This window comes from Ovis canadensis, chromosome 1, assembly GCF_042477335.2.
Source record: "Ovis canadensis isolate MfBH-ARS-UI-01 breed Bighorn chromosome 1, ARS-UI_OviCan_v2, whole genome shotgun sequence".
Classification (NCBI taxonomy): domain Eukaryota; kingdom Metazoa; phylum Chordata; class Mammalia; order Artiodactyla; family Bovidae; genus Ovis; species Ovis canadensis.
The window spans coordinates 129,699,745-129,721,433 of NC_091245.1; the positions used below are offsets into that span (position 1 = coordinate 129,699,745).

General features: G+C 42.7%; 1 protein-coding gene across 6 annotated transcripts in view; it reads right to left on the reverse strand.

Annotated features, from left to right (window-relative positions):
• Nucleotides 1-15,719: 15,719 nt before the first annotated feature.
• MAP3K7CL (MAP3K7 C-terminal like) overlaps nucleotides 15,720-21,689 on the reverse strand; it is a 45,617-nt gene continuing 39,647 nt past the window's right edge. For all 6 annotated transcript variants that reach the window (XM_069578215.1, XM_069578204.1, XM_069578172.1 and 3 more), the window contains one exon: nucleotides 15,720-16,857. In XM_069578215.1, the coding sequence (XP_069434316.1) occupies nucleotides 16,677-16,857 (181 nt within the window). In that variant the 3' untranslated portion in view covers nucleotides 15,720-16,676. The remainder of the gene's footprint in view (nucleotides 16,858-21,689) is intronic.

The window sequence follows — 21,689 nt, forward strand, 5'->3', positions numbered from 1 at the left end:
GTCTCCAGGGGTCCAAGGAGACATTTGAGCAGAAATACCATATCAGTGAGGTAGAGACCTAATCATTAATAAGAGTTCAGCAGGGAATGGCAGAGAGAGAAGGCACCCCAGGCAGAGAGAGCAGCATGAACAAATGCGCAAAGTAACAATGAATATGGCAGCGACATCTAATTAATTAATCAGATCTTCCCCCGAGTTCAAGCTTGCTCTGGCTCACGGATGCCATTGTATCTTGAGGCCTCAAACCTCTTGACAGTTTTTCTCAAAGAATTCAACGATGACAGCTCTTCCTTCTCTCTCACCTCATCACCTCTCTTCTCGTTTCTTTTCTCCTTGTAGTGTGAGCATCTGAGGCTGTTGTAGAGCACAGGCTGTTCAGCTCTGTGCTCTGTGATGACCGAGACAGGTGGAATGGGGAGGTGGTAGGAAGGCTCACAAGAGAGCAGATATATGTCTGATTCATGATGTGGTACAGCAGAAATCAACACAAAGTAAAGCAACTATATTCCAATAAAAAAATAATTTTTAAAAAAAAGAAGGTAGAACTGATCTGTGATGACCTAGAAGGGTGGGATGAGAAGGGGTGGGACAGAGGCTCAAGAGGGAGGGGATACATGTATACATATGCATACATATAGATGATTCACGTTGTTGTAAAGTAGAACCCAACACTGCATCATAAAGCAATTATCCTCCAATTAAAATTAAATTTTAAAAATCCATTTAAAAAAAAAGAAAGAACATAGAACCAAAAGTGACCACCTGTCTTGGCTTCCTGACCTTCTTTCTGTCAGTCTCGCTCTCTCTGCTCCATCAAAGATTTTCTTATTTTTCCCTCTGCTTGCTCCTTCCCATTCTTGTTACCCCACGGAGACTGATGCCACTAGCCATCACTACTTTCTAGTCCTCTTTGGGTGATTCCACTCACTCCTCATTCTCTCCTTCCTCCATAACCTAACCATACTCCACACAGTGGTGGCAAGACAATTGTAGGGTTCCAACATTTAAAAGTCCCACTCCAGTACTCTTGTCTGGAAAATCCCATGGGTGGAGGAGCCTGGTAGGCTGCAGTCCATGGGGTCACTAGGAGTCAGGCATGACTGAAGCGACTTAGAAGCAGCAACAGCAACAGCAACATTTAAAAGTACAATCACAGGGGAAAAGAAAAGCACATCCCTGGTAAGAGGGATAAAAAGTAAAGGAGGAAGTTCTCAAGTGAAACCCTTTTAAATAAAATTGCTTCTCCACAATGCCTATTTGGACTAACCAACCATTCTTAGTCATTTCCACAGCCCAAGCTTGCCGCACAAAGCAAGCATTCAGTAAACTGTTGATGCAAGAATTTACCTTTTTCTAATTTTCTCATTGACCTTGTTCTAATTAAATCTTCAGTTGTGGCAAGTGGTAGAATTGAAAAAATATGACAAACAGTAGCCAGCTCTCTGTATTAAGTGTGAAGCTAGGAATTTGAATATAGAGCTTGTGATGACAGGGTATTTGTGATGGTTAGCTTTCTGTGCCAACTTGACTGAGTCACAGGAAGCCCTGATAGTTGGTGAATCATTATTCTGGGTGCATCTGTGGGGGGTGTTTGGGGGTGAGGGTAATAACATTTAAACTGACAGGGCTTCCTTGGTGGTCCAGGGGTAAAGAATCCACCTGCCAATGCAGGAGGCATGGATTCAATCTCTGATCCAGGAAGGTCTCACATGCTGTCGTGTAACTAAGCCCATGCTCCACAGCTACTGAGCCTGTGCTCTGGAAACCAGGACCTGCAACTGCAGAGCTCATGCGCTACAACTGCTGAAGCGCATGCACCCTAGAGCCCATGCTCCACAACAAGAGGAGCCATGGCAAAAGGAAGCCCGAGCAATGAGAAGCCAACACTCTACAACCAGAGAGTATCTCCTGTTCACTACAACTAGAGAAAAGTCAAAAATAATAAATAAACAAATAAAATTATTTTTTTAAAGGGTAATAAGTAAACCCATAGACTTAGTAAAGCAGATTGCTCTCCCTAAGTTCGTGGGCCTTACTCAATCAGTTGAAAGCATGAATAGAACAAAAAGGTTGACCCTCTACCCAAGTAAGAGATTCTTTCTGCCTAAAAGTTATCAAATTGGGACATCAGCTCCTCCTAGGTCTCAAATATGCTGGCCTTGGACAGTAATACCACCACTGGCTCTCCTGGTTCTCAGACCTTCAGACTCAGACTGGAATATACTCTGTCAACTCTTCGAGTCTACAGTTTACAGACATGCCACGAAGATATTGTAATTTGCCTGCCTTCATAATTGCATGAGTATATACACTGTTTGTCTGGAAAGCCCTAACACAGTAGCATAGGAAATAAGACAATCAGAAGCTACTTTGATTATAATATCTGCCTCTAATTTGCCTCTTAAATTTTTCATGACCCAGGTACATTTCATCTCCCCAGGTAATTAACTTACTCTTCATTACATGTGAATGATTTGATTCTTATAGGCCATTTTTCCATATTAAATGTCAAGGGCCTTTGAAGAATATTCTTAGTTTCTTTGGTAGGATTCAATTCCCTACAAACAGCACCACGTATGTTCACTACTTGTGTATCCATGACGATGAAGCTACCTAAGGTACCGCATCATGTTAGGATCAGAAAATAGGGAAGTGTCTGTGAGCTCTGATATTCAGGAATAAAAGAGGGAAAAAAAGCTACGTTAAATCCAATTAATGCTTTCTTATCAGGTAGGTCCCATAATATTATACAAAAGTAAAGATTTCAGAAGTAAGAGGAGAGGCAAGGACATGGGATGAGGGTATGAAGTGAGAGTTTGGTGGGGACTTCAAGGACTAAAGGACGCTAACGTGCTGAACATACGATGCTAATCAGGGCCAGCATCATAGATGTGCCACCTGTTCAGATGCTCAGAAGGCCCCCACACGTTGGTGCTCTACTGTCACCATCTTGAGACTATTAATAATTTTTGAAACAAGGGCCCCCAAATTTTCATTTTGCACTTGGTCCTGCAAATTATACAACTGGTCCTGATGCCAAACAAATTTTTCTTTCAGTTTGGTAACCAGTTAATTAAAACTACTTTCCACTTATTGATTGTTCTGATGGTCTTATGATAGGAGTAAAGAATAACAGCAAACCAAACTGAGATCCCATAATCCCATATTCTTCCCACAGATGGAAAGAACCAGACGCAAGAGATGACCTTGAGCAACAACCATCAGGAACTATATACAACTGGTCCTTGTGCAGAGCTTGAGAAGAGTTGCAAGCTAATTCGCAGTGTTTCTAAGAACTTGAATAACCACTTCTAAAATCAAGGACTAGACCTCTAATAACTGGATGACACTATGGTGTAACGGTGGTCCCTCACCAATGAAATGGCTTGAAAATCCCCAATCTAGGAACTGAGTACAATAATTTGGCACCATTGTCAAAACCTTCCTTTGACATCCTTCACTCTTAAAAAACTTTACTTGGTGTAAGGAAGAAAAAACCTGCCCACAATCTGTGAGTGTATTACTTGCTGTAACTAACACTGATTTTCATTTCAAGCATTAAGACAGACAAATAACCTATAAATATTTCCAGGTTTTATAAACACACACATTCATATAAACACAAATGTGCATCAGACTTTTCCATCTGTAGAAGTATTTGTATCTAACATATTCTGGATAGACATTAAAAGTAAAGGAATCTGTGGAGAAGGAAATGGCAACCCACTCCAGTATTCTTGTCTGGAAAAGTTCATGGACAGAGGAGCCTGGCAGGCTGTGGTCCATGGGGTTACAAGACTGAGCCTGTATGTATGAGGGTGGAGGTAGATGGGTTGGTAGCAATAAACTGGTAGAACTAAAAAAAAAAAAAAAAAAAAAAAGCAAAGGCATCTGGATATGATTAATATCTTCCTAAAATTCCCATCTGGTGGGACAGAGGAAGACACTGCCTTCCAATCTGATAAATGGAGAACTTGACTTGCTGATTTGGCAACACTCTTGATCATTTCCCCAAATAAAAAAGACCGGGCCAACATCACTGCTTACTCACAATTGCCCTGAACAGTCTGAGTTTCCCTCCTGTAGCAGAGTATCCTACTTTTACCCCACATGTTTCATCCCATATACTTCTCTCCTTTGGTCCTAAGTTCCAGGAAATAGCATTGTATTAGTCAGTTTTCAGAAAACAGAGCAATAGAGGCAGATAGAGAGATAGCTTTATTATAAAAAAAAATTGCCTCATGTGATTATGTTGGCTGATAAGTCCCAAGATCTGTCATGTGCAAGCTGAAGACTCAGGAAAGCTAGGGGTGTTGTTCCTATCTGAAAGTCAGCAGGCGTGACACTCAGAAAGAGCCAACATTTCTCTTCTACTCTAAAAGCAGGAAAAACTAATGTCCCAGCTCAGTGCAGCCAGGCAGGAGGAGTTTCCATAGAAAAGTCAGACTTTTTGCTCCATTCAGGCCTTCAACTGATTGAGAGGGGCCCGCTCACATTAGGGAGGGCAATCTGCTTTATTCAGTCTTCCTATTTAAATGCAAATCTCATGAAAAAGCACTCTCACAGACTTGTCCAAATAATGTTTGACAAAATATTTGGGCACTCGATGGCCCAGTCAAGTTGACACATAAAATTAATCTCAGGTATGTCACTGGAAGCATCTTGTGTCAGCTCCCAGGATAATCGGCTCTCTCCTAGACTGCGCCCCTTCTTGTCCCTTCCTTCTCTAGTGGCCACTATCTTAGACTGTGAAAACAAGGGACATCCCTAAACAATGGCAGAAAAACTTGAGGCCCTAAAGATTTTATTGGGCTTCCCCAATGGCTCAGTAGGTAAACAATCTATCTGCAATGCAGGAGACACAGAAGACCCGGGTTTATCCCTGTTTCAGGAAGATCTTCTGGAGGAGGAAATGGCAACCCAGTCCAGCATTCTTGCCTGGAAAATCTCATGGACAGAGGAGCCTGGCAGGCTATAGTCCATGGGACCACAAAGAGTCAGACACAACTTAAAGACTCACCTACAACAACCAAATCTAAACTGCATTTCAATGGAAACTCATGGTCACTGTGGAACCAAAGGATATTGAGCTGTTATCTGTTCACTGTGATTTCTTATAAATATTTATTTATTAGACTGCACCACGTTAGTTGGGGCATGCAAACTCTTATCTGTAGCATGTGGGATCTACTTCCTTGACCAAGGATTGAACCCAGGCCCTCTGCATTGGGAGTGCAGAGTCTTAGCCACTGGGCCAACAGGGAAGTCCCTGCTGTGATGCTTTTAAATAAAGTGAGAAAATACTATTATTGGTGCCACAATATATGTTAGTATTAAATGCTAGGAGAAATCCTAGAGCTGCAAAATCTCTTTAATTTAGCCCAGTGTTTCTCAAAGTTGTATGACTATGAATCAATGCTTTGTTGTTGTTGTTGTTGTTTTTTCTGGTTCTGTTTTTTATAAATACTTTACATTTCAAACACTGGTGTTGCAAGAGCATGTTTTCAGAGGTTCTATACCACTTTCTACATAGAGGGTGCTTTCTTTGCACTAAACACGATTCAGTGAAGGACAAAGTTGGGGGCAAGGGGCAGGGGACAGCAGATTACATGGCTGCATTTGCAGGATCTTCACCACCTTACCCCCTGCTGCTGCTGCTGCTGCTGCTGCTGCTGCTGCTGCTGCTGCTAAGTCGCTTCAGTCGTGTCTGACTCTGTGCGACCCCATAGATAGCAGCCCACCAGGCTCCCCCGTCCCTGGGATTCTCCAGGCAAGAACACTGGAGTGGGTTGCCATTTCCTTCTTCAATGCATGAAAGTGAAAAGTGAAAGTGAAAGTGAAGTCGTGTTTGACTGTTCACGACCCCATGGACTGCAGCCCACCAGGCTCCTCCGTCCATGGGATTTTCCAGGCAAGAGTACTAGTATTATCCAATAAAAATACAGGATTCCCAATTAAAAATTGAGCTTCAGATGAACTGCAAAAAAGAATTTTCTGTGTAAGTATGTCCCAGGTAATGCCTCCCTGCAGAAGGGAATAGTTAACCACTCTAGTATTCTTGCCTGGAGAATTCCATTCCATGGACTTAGGAGACTGGTGGGCTCAGTGATGCGTGGGACCTACTTATACTAAAAATCTATTTACTGTTTATCTGATTTCTGAAATCCAGCTTACCTGGACATCTTGTGTTTTGTCTGGCAACCCTACTGCTCCATCTCTAGGGAGGAGGAGCTTCTGGTCCTCCTGGTTCGTATTTGTAGACATTTAATGGGGCTTTCAGAGAAGGCGATGGCACCCCACTCCAGTACTCTTGCCTGGAAAATCCCATGGACAGAGGAGCCTGGTAGGCTGCAGTCCATGGGGTCGCTAGAGTCGGACATGACTGAGTGACTTCACTTTCACTTTTCACTTTCATGCATTGGAGAAGGAAATGGCAACCCACTCCAGTGTTCTTGCCTGGAGAATCCCAGGGACAGCGGACCTGGTGGGCTGCCGTCTATGGTGTCACACAGAGTCAGACATGACTGTAGTGACTTAGCAGCAGCAGCAGCAGCAATGGGGCTTTATGATATGGGTTTCCCTGGTGGCTCAGACAGTAAAGAATCTGCCTACCACGGGGAGACCTGGGGTCAATCCCTGGGTCGGGAAGATCCCCTGGAGAAGGGAATGGCAACCCACTCCAGTATGCTTGCCTGGAGAATCTAGTAGGCTCCCCATGGAATTGTAGCCCACCTGGACAGAGGAGACTGGAGGGCTACAGTCCATGGGGTCACAGAGTCAAACACAACTGAGCAACTAACAATTTCACTTTCATGATATGACAAAGAGAGAACACAGGAGTCAAATTAGAAACCTCTGCCCCCAAGATTGTAAATAGTCCACCCCTGAAATTCTCTTCTAGCGGCCTCTTTTGTGTGTTCCTTACAAAACTCAGGGAGACTGAGATTTAAGGCAGATGGAGATGGCCTGCCTGAATTTCAATCTCAAATTCAAACCTAGATTTTCAGATAGTCTTGCTTTGTGGGGTTTTGCACCAACAATAAAGAGATTCCTTTTTAATTTCTGGGCCAGCAAGCTACACATCAATGAATGCTACTCAGTAGGCTTAATATAAGCTATTGCTAGCCCTACCACTATTACTCTTTTAGCACCTTACATATCTGTATTGATAATATTGCAATGGTTGTATAACAGTTTAGGGGTTGGGGACTGTGTATATCAACACTCATCTCTACTTTAGAGAAAAGAAGAATTTGCACACAGACTTCAATGGCCCTGTGGTAAGTATTAGGGTTTTGTTTTGTTTTGTTTTTTCCTTCCTGGGGTCTGAGATCTGCTCACTGTGTTCACTGCATTCATTTCCAGAAATCATAAAACCCCTAAATTTGGCTGACAGGCCAGATGTTTGAGAATACTTAGTTCTGGGCACAATAACAAGTTCAACTTTCAAATTTTTTAAATTAAAAAAAAAAAAACAAATGAAAACACCCCAGCTTACCCATGGTCAATTTCTTGCTCTTTTTCTCAGCTATTTTTAAATAACCAAATCACCATAGTCTCTATGGCACTCTGGAGATTGCAGGGTTTATGAGTCATATCCTTATTTACAGGAATGATGGGGAAAGTCAGCCACTTCAGCATTTACTCCATTTTTGAGAAGTGAGCAGGCAATTAAGAAGCTGGGGGTGGCAGGGCGGGGAGCTGTTTTCATACATAATTTTACCTCTTCCAACTATTTCTCGATCTTTTGCTTTTCAAGGTTCAAACCTTGAGAGAACAGCCACTGCCCAGACATGTCCAGAGACAAATAAAATAGATCAGTGTAGCAGATGGCAGACGCAAATTCTTCCTCATTTGGCTGTTGAAAATTTTGATTCGTTCTAGAAAAATGAACCTATTTGCAGGGCGGGGGTAGAGACAGAGAAATAGAAGATGGACTTATAGAAACAGCAGGGGATGGAGAAAATGAACAAATTGGGAGATGGGGATTGACATGCATACACAACCTTATGTAAAATAGCTAGCTAGTGCGAAGCTGCTGCTCAGCACTGGGAGCTCAGCTCCATGCTCTGTGATGACCTAGAGGGGTGGGATGTGAAGGGCGGGGCAGGGGGAGGAGGAGGAAATATATGTATACACATAGTTTGACAGATATACCTCTGTATGTATAGCTATATGTTTATATATGTATAGCTATACATATATTCCTCTCAAGGAGGAGGAAATATATGTATACATGTAACTGATTCACGTTGTTGTACAGCAGAAACCAACACAACATTGTGGACCAATTGTTCTCCGATTAAAAAACCAATTTTAAACAATTAACGAAACGAAACATGATTCCTCCTTTGTTCACACTGGCTCAGTTCTTCTGCTCAGAATTTCTTGTCTTAAACTTCAGAGTCCAAAAGAATGAGGTTTTAAAAGACAAACTCCCTGGGAAAACGTTGTTTTCCAGCTTGTGTGACTCAAGCCATCACCTCAAGGGCGTTATCTACGCTTGTAAAAGCTGCTGCTTTTATCAACCTGCCCCAGAGCACTTTGAGAAACATGCAAATATGAGGACTCATCAGGAATATGCTCAAAGTTGCAGGGAGCAAATGGAAGTGGATATGGTTTTGACACTAGAACTTCAAAACTCTGTTGAATATAAGACACTTTTCTTTCAAGGAGTATTTGCTTCTACCCATGGGAAATAATTGGAGAAGGAAATGGCAACCCAGTCCAGTATTCTTGCCTGGAGAATACCATGGACAGAGGAGCCTGGTGGGGGCGCTACAGTCCATGGGATCACAAGAGTCGAACACGACTTAGCGACTACACCACCACCCTAGGAAATAATAGATTCCCGGTAAATTGAAACATGGAATGTAAGAACTGGAAGGGTGTTCAAAGAAGCTGAAGGTTAAGGCTGTCAGCTTTGTGGGTAATTTCATCTCTGCCCTGCGGACATTTCACACATGTGTGACTCGATCTAAACATCCACTTTTTGTCATTATCATCCTTTAAAAATAACATGGCGGGAGGGCGGGATAAACTGGGAGGGTAGCGTTGACGTGTATACACGGCCATGTGTAAAACACATAGCTAGTGGGAAGCTGCTGTATAGCACAGAGAGCTCAGCCTATTGCTCTGTGATGACCTAGAGGGGTGGGATTAGGGGGAAGAGGTGGGAAACACAAGAGGGAGGGGATATCTGTGTATATATGGCTGATTCATTTTGCTGTACAGCAGAAACTAACATAATATCATAAAGCAATTATACTTCAGTTAAAAAAATAATAAGTAAAAATAACACAGACAGGTGAAAAAAATTGTCTCTAAAGTTGTTATTGCTTAAGATTTCCTGGTGGCTAAGACAGTGAAGAATCTGCTTGTAATGTGGGAGACCCATGTTTGATCCCTGGGTCGGAAGATTCCCTGGAGAAGGAAATGGCAACTCACTCTAGTATTCTTGCCTGGAGAATTCCATGGACAGAGGAGCCTGGTGGGCTATAGTCCATGGGATCACAAAGAGTCGGACATGACTGAGCAACTAACATACTCCCAACTTATATTTGTTTATCAGCTCTGAGTTTGGCAAATTTGAAACATGAGTGAAAGTGTTGAAATATGAAGTAAGCGCCTCCCCCCCCCAGAAAAAAACAGGGGGATCACAGAAATCTTCGTGAAAAGCAGGATTTTGAGTGTCATTCAATTATATTCACTAATGATGACGATGGAGGTAGACTGTCTCCTGCTCTAAGCCAGGCCGCGTGACACCATTAAGGGTCAACTTACTCAAGCAGGAGAAAAATGTTCTCCGAAATGACTTCTCAAGTTAAAGGTAACCCTATACGAATAATCCCATCATCTGTTTAGCAAGCTAAATCTGTACAGCATAAATGACTCTTTAAAGTATAGCACTCTAAGCAACTTAAAATGAAGTAACTTCACAAAGAAAACTCATAAAACATGTTTCCCTAGAAGATAATATGTTAACATGTTACCCCTGTGCTTTAAAGTCTTCATTGTTTCCTACTGTTTTTAGGATTTCCACCAAAATTCTTAAGGTGAACATCAAGGTCCCGCCTTATTCTGCAACATCATCTCACCCCAGACTCTGTATACTTCCCCATGCTCAGCTACACGGGCCTCCATGCAAGTCTTTGAACATGCCAGAGGGCCTTTGCACGTGCTTCACTCCATTTAGACTCCCTCCCCCTCCTGCTTTCTTTGCCTTTCCAGCTCTTACTCATCCACCAGATCTTAGCTCAGTAGTCACCACCTTAAGGAAAGCATCCCAGACTCCTATCTCGATTAGATTCTTTTTCTTACATGAACTCATGTGTATGTGCCTTCTAAGTTGCTTCAGTCACGGCCAACTCTTCTGTGACCCCATGGACCATGGGCTACCAATCTCCTCTGTCCATAGGATTCTCCAGGCAAGAATACTGGAGTGGGTTGCCATGTCTTCCTCCAGGGGACCTTCCCAACCCTGGGATCGAATCCACGTCTCATGTCTCCTGCTTTGGCAGGCAGGTTCTTTACCACTAGCTGTGAAGCCCATATGAACTCATAGACTATATATATATTTTTCTGGTTGGCACTTCCCTCATTTATTTGCTGCACTTTTTATCCATTGGTGCATAACATATCACCCTAAGACCCCATGGCTTAAATCAACATTATCATCTCCAAGATCCTGAGATTCAAGGAACAGGAGCAGCTTGACGGCTGGTTCTGGCTCAGAGGCTCTCATGAGGCAGCAGGCAAGCGGTCAGCCAGCCTGCTGCCATTTGCAGTCTCGCCGGGGACTGGAGGACCTGCTTCTATGTGGGCTGCTTCTTATCACGTGTGCCTCGACACTAGCTTCCCAAGTCTCTTCAGAACCAGGCAGCCGGCTTGCCTAGAGCCCCCGATTAAGTCAGAGCAGATGAGAAGGAAGCCATGTGTCTCCATGACCTCAGCGTAGAAGACGCATACTGCCACTTCTGCTTTATTCTCTTTGTTAGAAATAAATCGTTAAGTCCATCCCACACTCAGTTCAGTTGCTCAGTCGTGTCCAACTCTTTGCGACCCCATGGACTGCAGCATGCCAGGCTCCCCTGTCCATCACCAACTCCCGGGGCTTACTCAAACTCATGTTCATTGAGTCGGGGATGCCATCCAACTATCTCATTCTCTGTAATCCCCTTCTCCTCCTGCCTTCAATCTTCCCCAGCATCAGGGTCTTTTCAAATGAGTCAGTTCTTTGCATGAGGTAGCCAAAGTATTGGAGTTTCAGCTTCAGCATCAATCTTTCCAATGAACACCCAGGACTGATATCCTTTGGGATGGACTGGTTGGATCTCCTTGCTGTCCACATTCAAGAGGAGGACAATTAGGTTCTACCTAGTGAGGGAATTTTGGGATAGATTTAAGACCACCCAGGGTAAGTATTTTGGGGGCTTCCTAGGCGGCAGTAGCAGAGAAGGCGATGGCACCCCACTCCAGTACTCTTGCCTGGAAAATCCCATGGACAGAGGAGCCTGGTAGGCTGCAGTCCATGGGGTCACGAAGAGTTGGACACGCCTGAGCAACTTCACTTTCACTTTTCACTTTCATGCATTGGAGAAGGAAATGGCAACCCACTCCAGTGTTCTTGCCTGGAGAATCCCAGGGACAGGGGAGCCTGGTGGGCTGCCGTCTATGGGGTCTCACAGAGTCGGACACGACTGAAGCAACTTAGCAGTAAGTGGCAGTAGAGGTAAAGAGCCCACCTGCCAATGCAGGAGACGCAGATTCAATCCCTGGGTTGGCAGGCAGCCCGCTCCAGCATTCTTTCCTGGAGAATCCCGTGGAATGGATAGAGGAGCCTCGTGGGTGCTACAGTCCATGGGGTCACAAAGAGTCGGACGCAACAGAAGCAACTTAGGGCACACACATGCATGAGTAGGTATTTAAGTAAATGGTTACCTCTCTTACTAGACTAAGGGATCCTTGAGTACTGGACCCACATTTCTGCAGTTCACTGTGTATCTCAGGCACTTTCCAGAATGCCTGGCAAAGTACAAGGATTCAATGAAAGAGAGAAGGAAAGGAGGAAAGAAAGGGAGAGAAAAAGAAACAAAGAAGGAAGGAAAAGGGAAGGGAAGGAGTGAAGGAAGGAATGGAGAGAGGGAGGGAAGAAGTCAGTTTTCATTTGAATCCCAGCCCTGGTGAACACTGATCACTGTACAAATTCTGGGTCCTTATTTCTGGCTTTGGAGAATGGGGATAATTACAGCTACCTCTCAGGCTGTTCTGAGAAATAATACAGCCAATGTGATGAACCTGGATAGTCTGGCATGGAAGGGGCTCATCAAATGTCACTTCTCTTCACCTTCAGCGACACACACCATCCATCCCAAGGCACCTGGATTCTCCTTCTCACTATGTCTGTCCCAACGCTCCTAGTCTGTGCTCCATCCCTGCTGTTGCCTCCACACACCCCTTCCTACTGACCTCCTAACAATTCCTTGTGTCTCTAGTTCCACGCAGTCTGTGCCCTGCAACTCTATTCACTATCTTGAAGTCCAGGAAAGTGTTTGTTTTGTCCAAACCCTCCCACAAACAGGGCCCAGTGTAACTTCCCAACTTCATTTCTCACTAACACCCTAGATATAGCCTCTGGGAAGACTGCCACTCCTCAAAGGGTGGAAGGCTGGCATTGAGTCATTCACCTTTTGGGTTCCTATTGTGGCTACTCTGCCTTGCACTTGGTAAATAAATAGTAAACTTCTGTGGAACTGAATTCCAGATCCCTCTTAGTTCCTTGTTTGTACCAAGTTAATAATACCTCCCAGCTCAGGCACCAGAGTGACAGAGACACCGACACCAATGACTAGGGGTTGGACTTTCAGTCCCCTGTGACCACACTCTTCCCATGTCTACACAAACTGAACAGCTCACAAACAGCAGATTCTTTAGCAGAGCAATTGCAGAGTATAATGTGGGTTACATTTTTCTTGCATTCAAGTACCTTCATTTTAATACTAACTGAACCTCTGTGCTCATTTTTAATACTCTATAAACTTTTCGTTACTGCTAATCACAAGAACATTGCAAATATATTTGAAGAGAGAAAATTCTTAAATGATTCTGTGTTATATAGATGATAAGCAGTGTAAATAAGATGGGGGGGATTGTCAAATGAATGAAAATATGAAAATGACAATGAGAAATTTTGCCTTTAGATTTCCCTGGCAATGCCACAGAAGTAGATGATGCTTGCATATTTTTTTTCCTTAATTTTATCTATTTATGGTTGTGCTGGGTCTTCGTTGCTGCCTGTGGGCTTTCTCTAGCTGTGGTGAGCAGAGGTATGGGCTTCTCTTGAGGTGGCTTCTCTTATTGCGGAGCACAGGGTCCAGAGTGTGTGGGCTCCATAGTGTTGGCTCACAGGCTGTAGGACTCACACAGGCTCAGTAGTTACGATGCACTGGCCTTGTTGCCCTGTGGCATGTGCTATCTTTCCAGACCAGGAATCAGACCTGTGTCCCCTGCACTGGCCAGCAGATTCTTAACCACTGGATCACCAGAGAAATCTTGTTTCCACATTTTTAAATAATAAAATCTGCTTAAAACTCACACTCCTATAATGAATCACTGTGTTGTATACCTGAAACTAATATCACACTGTTAAAAATCAACTATACTTCAATTTAAAAAATATTAAAACACATACATGCAAACCTAGAGTGATGCTGGCTTTTGAGTCATGAATAGATATCTTTGGGGAATATAATAAAATTTCAGGCTGAGACTGATATGAAAACTATTTAGATATGCAGAGATATGAAAACTATTTACTTAGTGACTCCTTAACATAATAACAAGCGTGTTCAAGTATTTTGATCTTGTAAGATTATTTTCATTCTAGTAGAGTGGAGAGATTTTGGAACTTTATTTCCCTGCTCCCCCGGGCCATTTTCTATAAGGTGCCATGACTGCTTGAATTCTGTAAATATGTGTAACCTTCTTCAGGTGGGCAGTGCCTTGTATATAAAGATCAGTAACTTACCATTGATCCATTCATTAACCTTACAAACATATAAATTTAGTGAACAAATCCTCCTCTATATTAGTATTTATGTCTTGAGGTTACTGAAAAAAGAAGATTCTAACAGGATAATAAGGTCTGTCTAGTCAAGGCTATGGTGTTTCCAGTAGTCATGTATGGATGTGAGAGTTGGACTGTGAAGAAGGTTGAGTGCTGAAGAATTGATGCTTTTGAACTGTGGAGTTGGAGAAGACTCTTGAGAGTCCTTTGGACTGCAAGGAGATCCAACCAGTCCATTCTGAAGGAGATCAGCCCTGGGATTTCTTTGGAAGGAATGATGCTAAAGCTGAAACTCCAGTACTTTGGCCACCTCATGCAAAGAGTTGACTCATTGGAAAAGACTCTGATGCTGGGAGGGATTGGGGGCAGGAGAAGAAGGGGACAACAGAGGATGAGATGGCTGGATAGCATCACTGACTCGTTGGACGTGAATCTGAGTGAACTCCTGGAGTTGGTGATGGACAGGGAGGCCTGGCGTGCTACAATTCATGGGGTCGCAAAGAGTCGGACACGACTGAGCGACTGAACTGAACTGACCTGAACAGAATAATAGGGACTTTCACCTTTGGTTAAATGTTTGTTTTGTTGCTATTGTTTTGTTTTGCTTTTGCTATCTTTGGCGTTTTATTTTTGCTGTTGTTTTAATTGGGGTATAGCTCCCTTACAATGTGGGTTTCTGCTGTACAATGAAGCAGATCAGCCATATGTATACATACATCCCCTCCTTCTTGGACCTCCCTCCCACCCTCCCCTCATCCCGCCCACCTAGGTCATCACAGAGCCCCAAGCTGAGCACTCTGCACTCTACAAAGCAGCCTAAGGGTGAATAGGCTTGCATAACATTTCAAATTTGAGATCCGTCAAAAATCTTCATCTTACAAATGAGAAGGCTGAGGGTGAGGATGCTAAGGACCTGATGAAAACGCAGCACAGGACAAGAAACCCATGGCCCTGCATCATGTTTCCCCTTGGCATTTGCCCGACTGTCCAGTGATTAGTCCAAGGTACATTGACCTCACCACCATTGGCACATTGAAAGTGAAAGTAGCTCAGTTGTGTCTGACTCTTTGCAACCCCATGGACTATACAGTCCATGGAATTCTCCAGGCCAGAATACTGGCGTGGGTAGCCTTTCCCTTCTCCAGGGGATCTTCCCAACCCAGGGATCGAACCCAGGTCTCCCATATTGCAGGCGGATTCTTTACCACTTAAGCCATAAAGGAAGCCTGGGCTAAACAAATCTTCATTGTTGTGATGTCCTGTGCATGGCTGGACGTCCAGCAGCATCCCTGGCTTCTCCTCTCTAAATGCAAGTAGCACTCCGCATTCTAGTCATGACAACCAGAATTTGCCAAATGTCCCTTGAGGGCATCAACCCCAGTTAATAACAACCGGTCTACCCCAGGCCATCTTAGTGCTTTAATCAGCTATTCTGTTTTATGTTTTCTGGGCAAATACTTTAAGACATTAATGCATCATTGCAGAATAGAGGTCTAAATTATTTATATGAGAAACCGCAATCTTACCAAGAAAAGAGACTTCACTGCTTTTTTGGCACTTGCAAATATAACTAACAGCAAATTCTGACTAGGGTTAGCTTATGCCAACTTTTAGCATAAATTAAGGTTAAAAAAGGAACAAAATACAGACTGGAGAATTTTGATCCATGTTTAATGAAAAAGAAGTTACAAGAATAGAAATGGACATAAAAGAAAGAGATCAGTTTGGGGAAATATTGTGATAGATAGAACAGGGGAAGATCATATTAATCCTGAATTTATTCATATATTCTTATTAGACACCATTGACCCAAAACATCTCCTTAAACAAAACAGAGGGGTAGTTAGAATTTTACTGATGTTTACATGGGAACTCACCAAAGTAATGTCCAAACAATACCTTTCGTTTCCCCCAGAACACACACAAGCAAAGGCAGAAATGTTTACCAAGAAGTAACATGGCATGAAGAAAATACACCTTTATCGGTTTTTTATTACAACAGCAAGTTAGCACTGCAAATGTGCACCGACACAAACATGCTTGCTGCTAATATTTTCATGAGAAAGCTTTTATGATATGCAACCATGTATTCTTAGGGCAATCAATCACTGAGGGATTAAACCTAACTGGTGAACATAAATATATGCAGTGAAGTTTCTGACAGTTCACATTGGAGCACAGTTGAAATATTAAAAACATTAAATTTAAAAAATACACCGATGTGAAACTGCAGTGAGCATCTTACTAGTCTGTTTCATGGCTGAATTCTGCTCATGATTCTTAGTAAAAACAGTCAATGTTCTCTATCATTTTCTACCCAGATATATACAGTATGATCATACCTTGCTAAATAAGGAAAAAAAATGTTTTGAAACGAATTATGATCTCTAAAAACATCTGGTAAAGGTTTGCTCTCATTATCTTATTTAAAAGAAAATAGCCCTTCTGTCCAACTAGACTGGCAAGCATGCAATTCATTAGTGTAGACCTTGGCCGTGTGTGTAATAAGGAGAAGCAACAGATTTTACTCGCTACCCCTTTAAAATAAAAAATCTTTTGGCCAGCGCACAGCAGTCACCAGCCTCTTATGCTCACATTGAATCATGTCAAGTTAGGACGAGCCCTGTCTCTTCTGATACTGGATTCTCAGTTTCTCCAGTTGTTCTACGCACTGGGACTGGGCCAGCTTCAGTGTCCGATTCTCCTCCGTCAGTGCCTCGAATTCCCGGGCCAGCTGAGCAGCATCCAGCTTCTCCTTTTCTGCCTGATCCAGCTTCGCAATGAGCTCCTTTCTGAAGATGCACGGGGCAGGTGAGGCACAAGCACAAACCGTAATGAAAGAAATTAAATTACACAGCAACAGCATACTGGAAGCCGAATATGTCATTCCGCTCTGCTAAATAGGACCCATCTCTGCTTCTCCAGTGACTTACTGTCATTTTTCCAGCTTCACAAATGTTAGCTCCCTTTATTTTATCCCAGCACCTCTATTAGGTATATCCAAAATACTCAAAATACACTTTCAAATAGCTCAATAAGTCCCTCGACAGTCAGAAAAGTAATCCTTTAAAGAGATCAACTAACTGTAAATGTTACCACTATTTTGGAGAAAAAAGCAGAAAAATTTGTTTACAACTCAAGATGCTACTGTCCTAAGGGTAGGGGGACTCTAGTTTGTCCCTCATCTATTAATAAGTTTTGTCTTCCAAGTTCAGATATTACTTCTTTTGATTTCTGAGTTTAACAAACCTTGATTAAGTTTCTTCGAACTAAGAAATTCCAGCTGCTTTCTGCAGGTTTTATTTTATTTTATTTATGTCTTTCTCTAGTCCTTATGTATATCTTGTCACTTTAACTACAAAATGATGTATCTACATTTGCTAGGAGTCTGACTGGAGAATTCAGGAAGCAGGCTAGGGTTATTGGAGGGAGCCTGTAGTGATAACGCCTTAAACAAAATCAGTTTTCTATAAATATTTGTAAGTAATTCATTGATGTAAATACACATAGTAAGGAGTTAAAGATGTGTAGTCCATGTTTAGATTTAATAAATTGGGGGTGGGGGGCTATAGCCTGCCAGGCTCCTCCCTCTATGGGATTTCCTAGGTAAGAATCCTGGAGTGGATTGCCATTTCCTACTGCAGGGGATCTTCCCAATCCAGAGACTGAGCCTGAATATGTTGCATCTCCAGCATTGGCAGGTGGATTCTTTACCACTAGCGCCACCTAGGAAACCATTAATAAACATGACAACCCAAAACAGGCCCACTCCCCTTATATGTGTCAGTTAATCCTAAACTAGGGAGAAGGCATTTTCCTGCCTGGAAAATCCCATGGACGGAGGAGCCTGGTGGGCTGCAGTCCATGCGGTCATTAAGTCGGACATGACTGAGCGACTTCGCTTTCACCTTTCACTTTCATGCACTGGAGAAGGAAATGGCAACCCACTCCAGTGTTCTTGCCTGGAGAATCCCAGGGATGGGGGAGCCTGGTGGGCTGCCATCTATGGGGTTGAACAGAGTTGGACATGACTGAAGTGACTTAGCAATCCTAAACTAGATTTAACTGAATTCTCCTTTACCTCCATATAAGGGTATGTCATATTTCTTCCTCCTCTGTAGGAAAAAGTGCAGAGACCTGTTAGATGACTTGAACCAAGTGATCAAACTTGACATTTCTAGTAACGAGATCAGTAGATATTGCATGCACCACAAAAGACCCTACATCTTTTCTGTGGTATGTGCATGCTCTGCTGAGTCGCTTCAGTCGTGGCTGACTCTTTGTGACTCTATGGACTGCAGCTGTGCAGGCTCCTCTGTCCATGGGCTTCTCCAAGCAAGAATACTGGAGTGGGTTATGCTCCTCCAGGGGATCTTCCCCACCCAGGGACTGAACCCACGTCTCACGTCTCCTGCATTAGCAAGCAGATTCTTTACCACCAGCGCCACCTGGGTATTCCTTCCAAAAAACGCAAATACCAGACAACCTCAAATTGAGGGAAATGCTAAAAAAATAAAAAGCTAGCCCATGTTAAAAAACTAAAGAGAAATGACAACAAAATCAATATGCAATTCTGGACTGGGGGAAAAAAAAAAGCTGTGAAGGACCTTATAGGGAAAGGGATGCAATTTGTTCTTGCTGTCGTTTAGTCGCTAACTCATGTCCAACTTTCTGTGACCCAAGGACTGTAGCCTGCCAGTCGTCTCTGTCCATGGGATTTCCCAGGCGAAAATACCAGAATGGGTAGCCATTTCCTTCTCCAGGGGATCTCCCAGACTCAAGAATCAAACCCGTGTCTCCTGCATTTGCAAATAGGTTCTTTACTATAGGTTCTTTACTATCAGCCACTAGGGGATGCAATTGAAATACAGGCTATGAATTAGATAACAGTACTGTGTCAATGCTAAATTTCTTAATTTTAATTATTGTACTGAGGTCAAGTGACAGAATGCCCTTGTCCTTAGAAAACATCACTGAAGTATTTAGGACAATGGAGCATGATAGAGATATTGATATTGACATACACATATATATCTATATATATATGGGATTCCTTGGTGGCTCACTCGTAATGTTGGAGGCCCAGGTTTGATCCCCGGGTCGGGAAGATCCCTGGGAGAAGGAAACAGCAACCCACTCCAGTACTCTTGCCTAGAAAATACCATGGATGGAGGAGCCTGGTGGGCTACAGTCCATGGGGTCGCTAAGTCGGACACGACTGAGCGACTTCACTTTCACTTTTCACTTTCATGCATTGGAGAAGGAAATGGCAATCCACTCCAGTGTTCTTGCCTAGAGAATCCCAGGGATGGGGGAGCCTGGTGGGCTGCCGTCTCTGGGGTCGCACAGAGTTGAACACGACTGAAGTGACTTAGCAATCCTAAACTAGATAATAATTTTGCTGTACACCTGAAACTAACCTAAGATTGTAAATCAACTATACTTAAATGGTTTAAAATGGTTTTTAAAAATGGTTTGAAAAAAGAATATAGGGAATTCCCCAGCAATCCAGTGATTAAGACTTCACATTTCCACTGCAGGAGGCATGGGTTTGATCCCTGATCGGATTCAGTGTGGCCAAAGGGGGGGAAAAAATATACAGTCTGCAAAAAATACTTGTTGATTAAATATAATTGGAGAATAAGGTATCTCAGGGTCAACACATGTTTTAAAGATAAATAGAAACTCAAAGTACTTGATCTAATTGGGAAAAGTCACACACCTATTAAGAAACAGCTGTGAATCGAACCTATTCTTCCGATTAAATGTTTAAGGTTCTTGCCTCTAAACTTAACTTAAGCAATAAACGTTAATAATTAAATGTTAGTTAAGTTTCTTATGGGCTTACCATTGGCTCAGCAGTAAAAAATCCACCTGCAATGCAGAAGATGTGGGTTTGATCCCTCGGTTGGGAAGATACCCTGAAGGAGGGCATGGCAACCCACTCCAGTATTTTTGCCTGGGGAATCCCATGAACAGAGGAGCCTCGCAGGCTACAGTCCCTAGGGTCACAAAGAGTCAGACACAACCGAAGCAACTGAGCATGCACACACAGTTTCTTATGTAACGATCTTAAAGAAAGTGAAGTGAAGTAGCTCAGTCATGTCTGACTCTTTGCAACCCCATGGACTGTATCCTGCGGGCTCCCCCGTCCATGGGATTTTCCAGGCAAGAATACTGGAGTGGGTTCCCATTTTCTTCTCCAGGAGATCTTCCCAACCCAGGGATTGAACCCGGGTCTCCTGCATTGTAGGCAGATGCTTTACCATCAGGGAAGTCCTGAAGAAATTTCTTAAAGAAATTGATCAGTAAAACTTATGTAAGTAAAAAGAGACATGCCTCCAAATCCCTCACCCATCAGATCCTCTATTCCTGTTCTTTTCATCTCTTTAAATTAACTGTGTCACACAAACAGTGGCTACTGTCCAGGTTCCATATCTGATCTTATTTAAAACTCCTGAGGACATCCATTACCAGTTTTAACTGGTAGGGAAAATAAATCACAAAATCACAGATTTTACAACTAAAAGGAATGGTCGTGATTGTCTAGTCCAATCTTCTTGTGTCGGAGAAAGTCAATAATAATTTATTCCTTACTGGAATCAAGAAGACTCGATTGATAGGTTTCTAAATTACTTTAATGTATTTTATAAGCAATTATACATCTATTTAATGAATACTGTCAAAACATCTGTTGCCTCCTGTCCAAGACCTAGTTATACAGACAAACTGATGCTCATCCATTGTGCTGTGCTGTGCTTAGTCACTCAGTTGTGTCTCGCTCTTTGCGACCCCATGGACTGTAGCCCACCAGGTTCCTCTGTCCATGGGGATTCTGCCGGCAAAAATACTGAAATGGGTTGCCATGCCTTCCTCCAGGGGATCTTCCCAAACCAGGGATCAGACCCAGGTCTCCCATTTACATAGACAAATTGATGTTCATCCATTAGCAATTCATAATTAAATCTTGGCACATCAAGCTACAAAGACAGTCTTCTAAATAGATGATCTGAAGAACAAGTCAATATGTATAATTGACTAAATAGGGTCTTGCTTTGATTTCTTATTTACCATTTCTATCATTCCCTTCAAAAGAGTTTGATAAAGGTGCAGAAGACAATCATTACAGGAATCTTATTTCTGATGTGAAGAACCTGTAACATAGTTTTCCACGTGATGTATCTCAACAGTGAAAAGGTCACAACCTTGGCTGCACCAGAGATCATCTGTTGTCCCCATCCTAAGCTGCATGCCTGGCAAAGGTTTGATTTGCTAAAACAAATAGGAAAAGGGGAAATCCTAGTGAATTGGTAGAAAGAACTTGAAGACTTTCTGCAAAGTAATTCCAAAATGAAGGACATTCTTTATGTTGTAGGAGGTTGGAAATAGATTCATCATTAGGGCAAATATTTCTCTGCTTCTGTGAAGACCACTACTATGGCTCTTTGAACTTTCAAAGCTGACTAAAGATTTTTACTTGGAAAAGAAAATCCTGGTAGGTTAGCCCCTAGGAGCTAAAGTATTCATTTTAAATAATAAAGTAATACAATACTATCTCTATCATAGGGAGACGTTCAGTTTAAATGAAGATTTAGACTGCACGGTTCGTGATTCTCAGAAGATA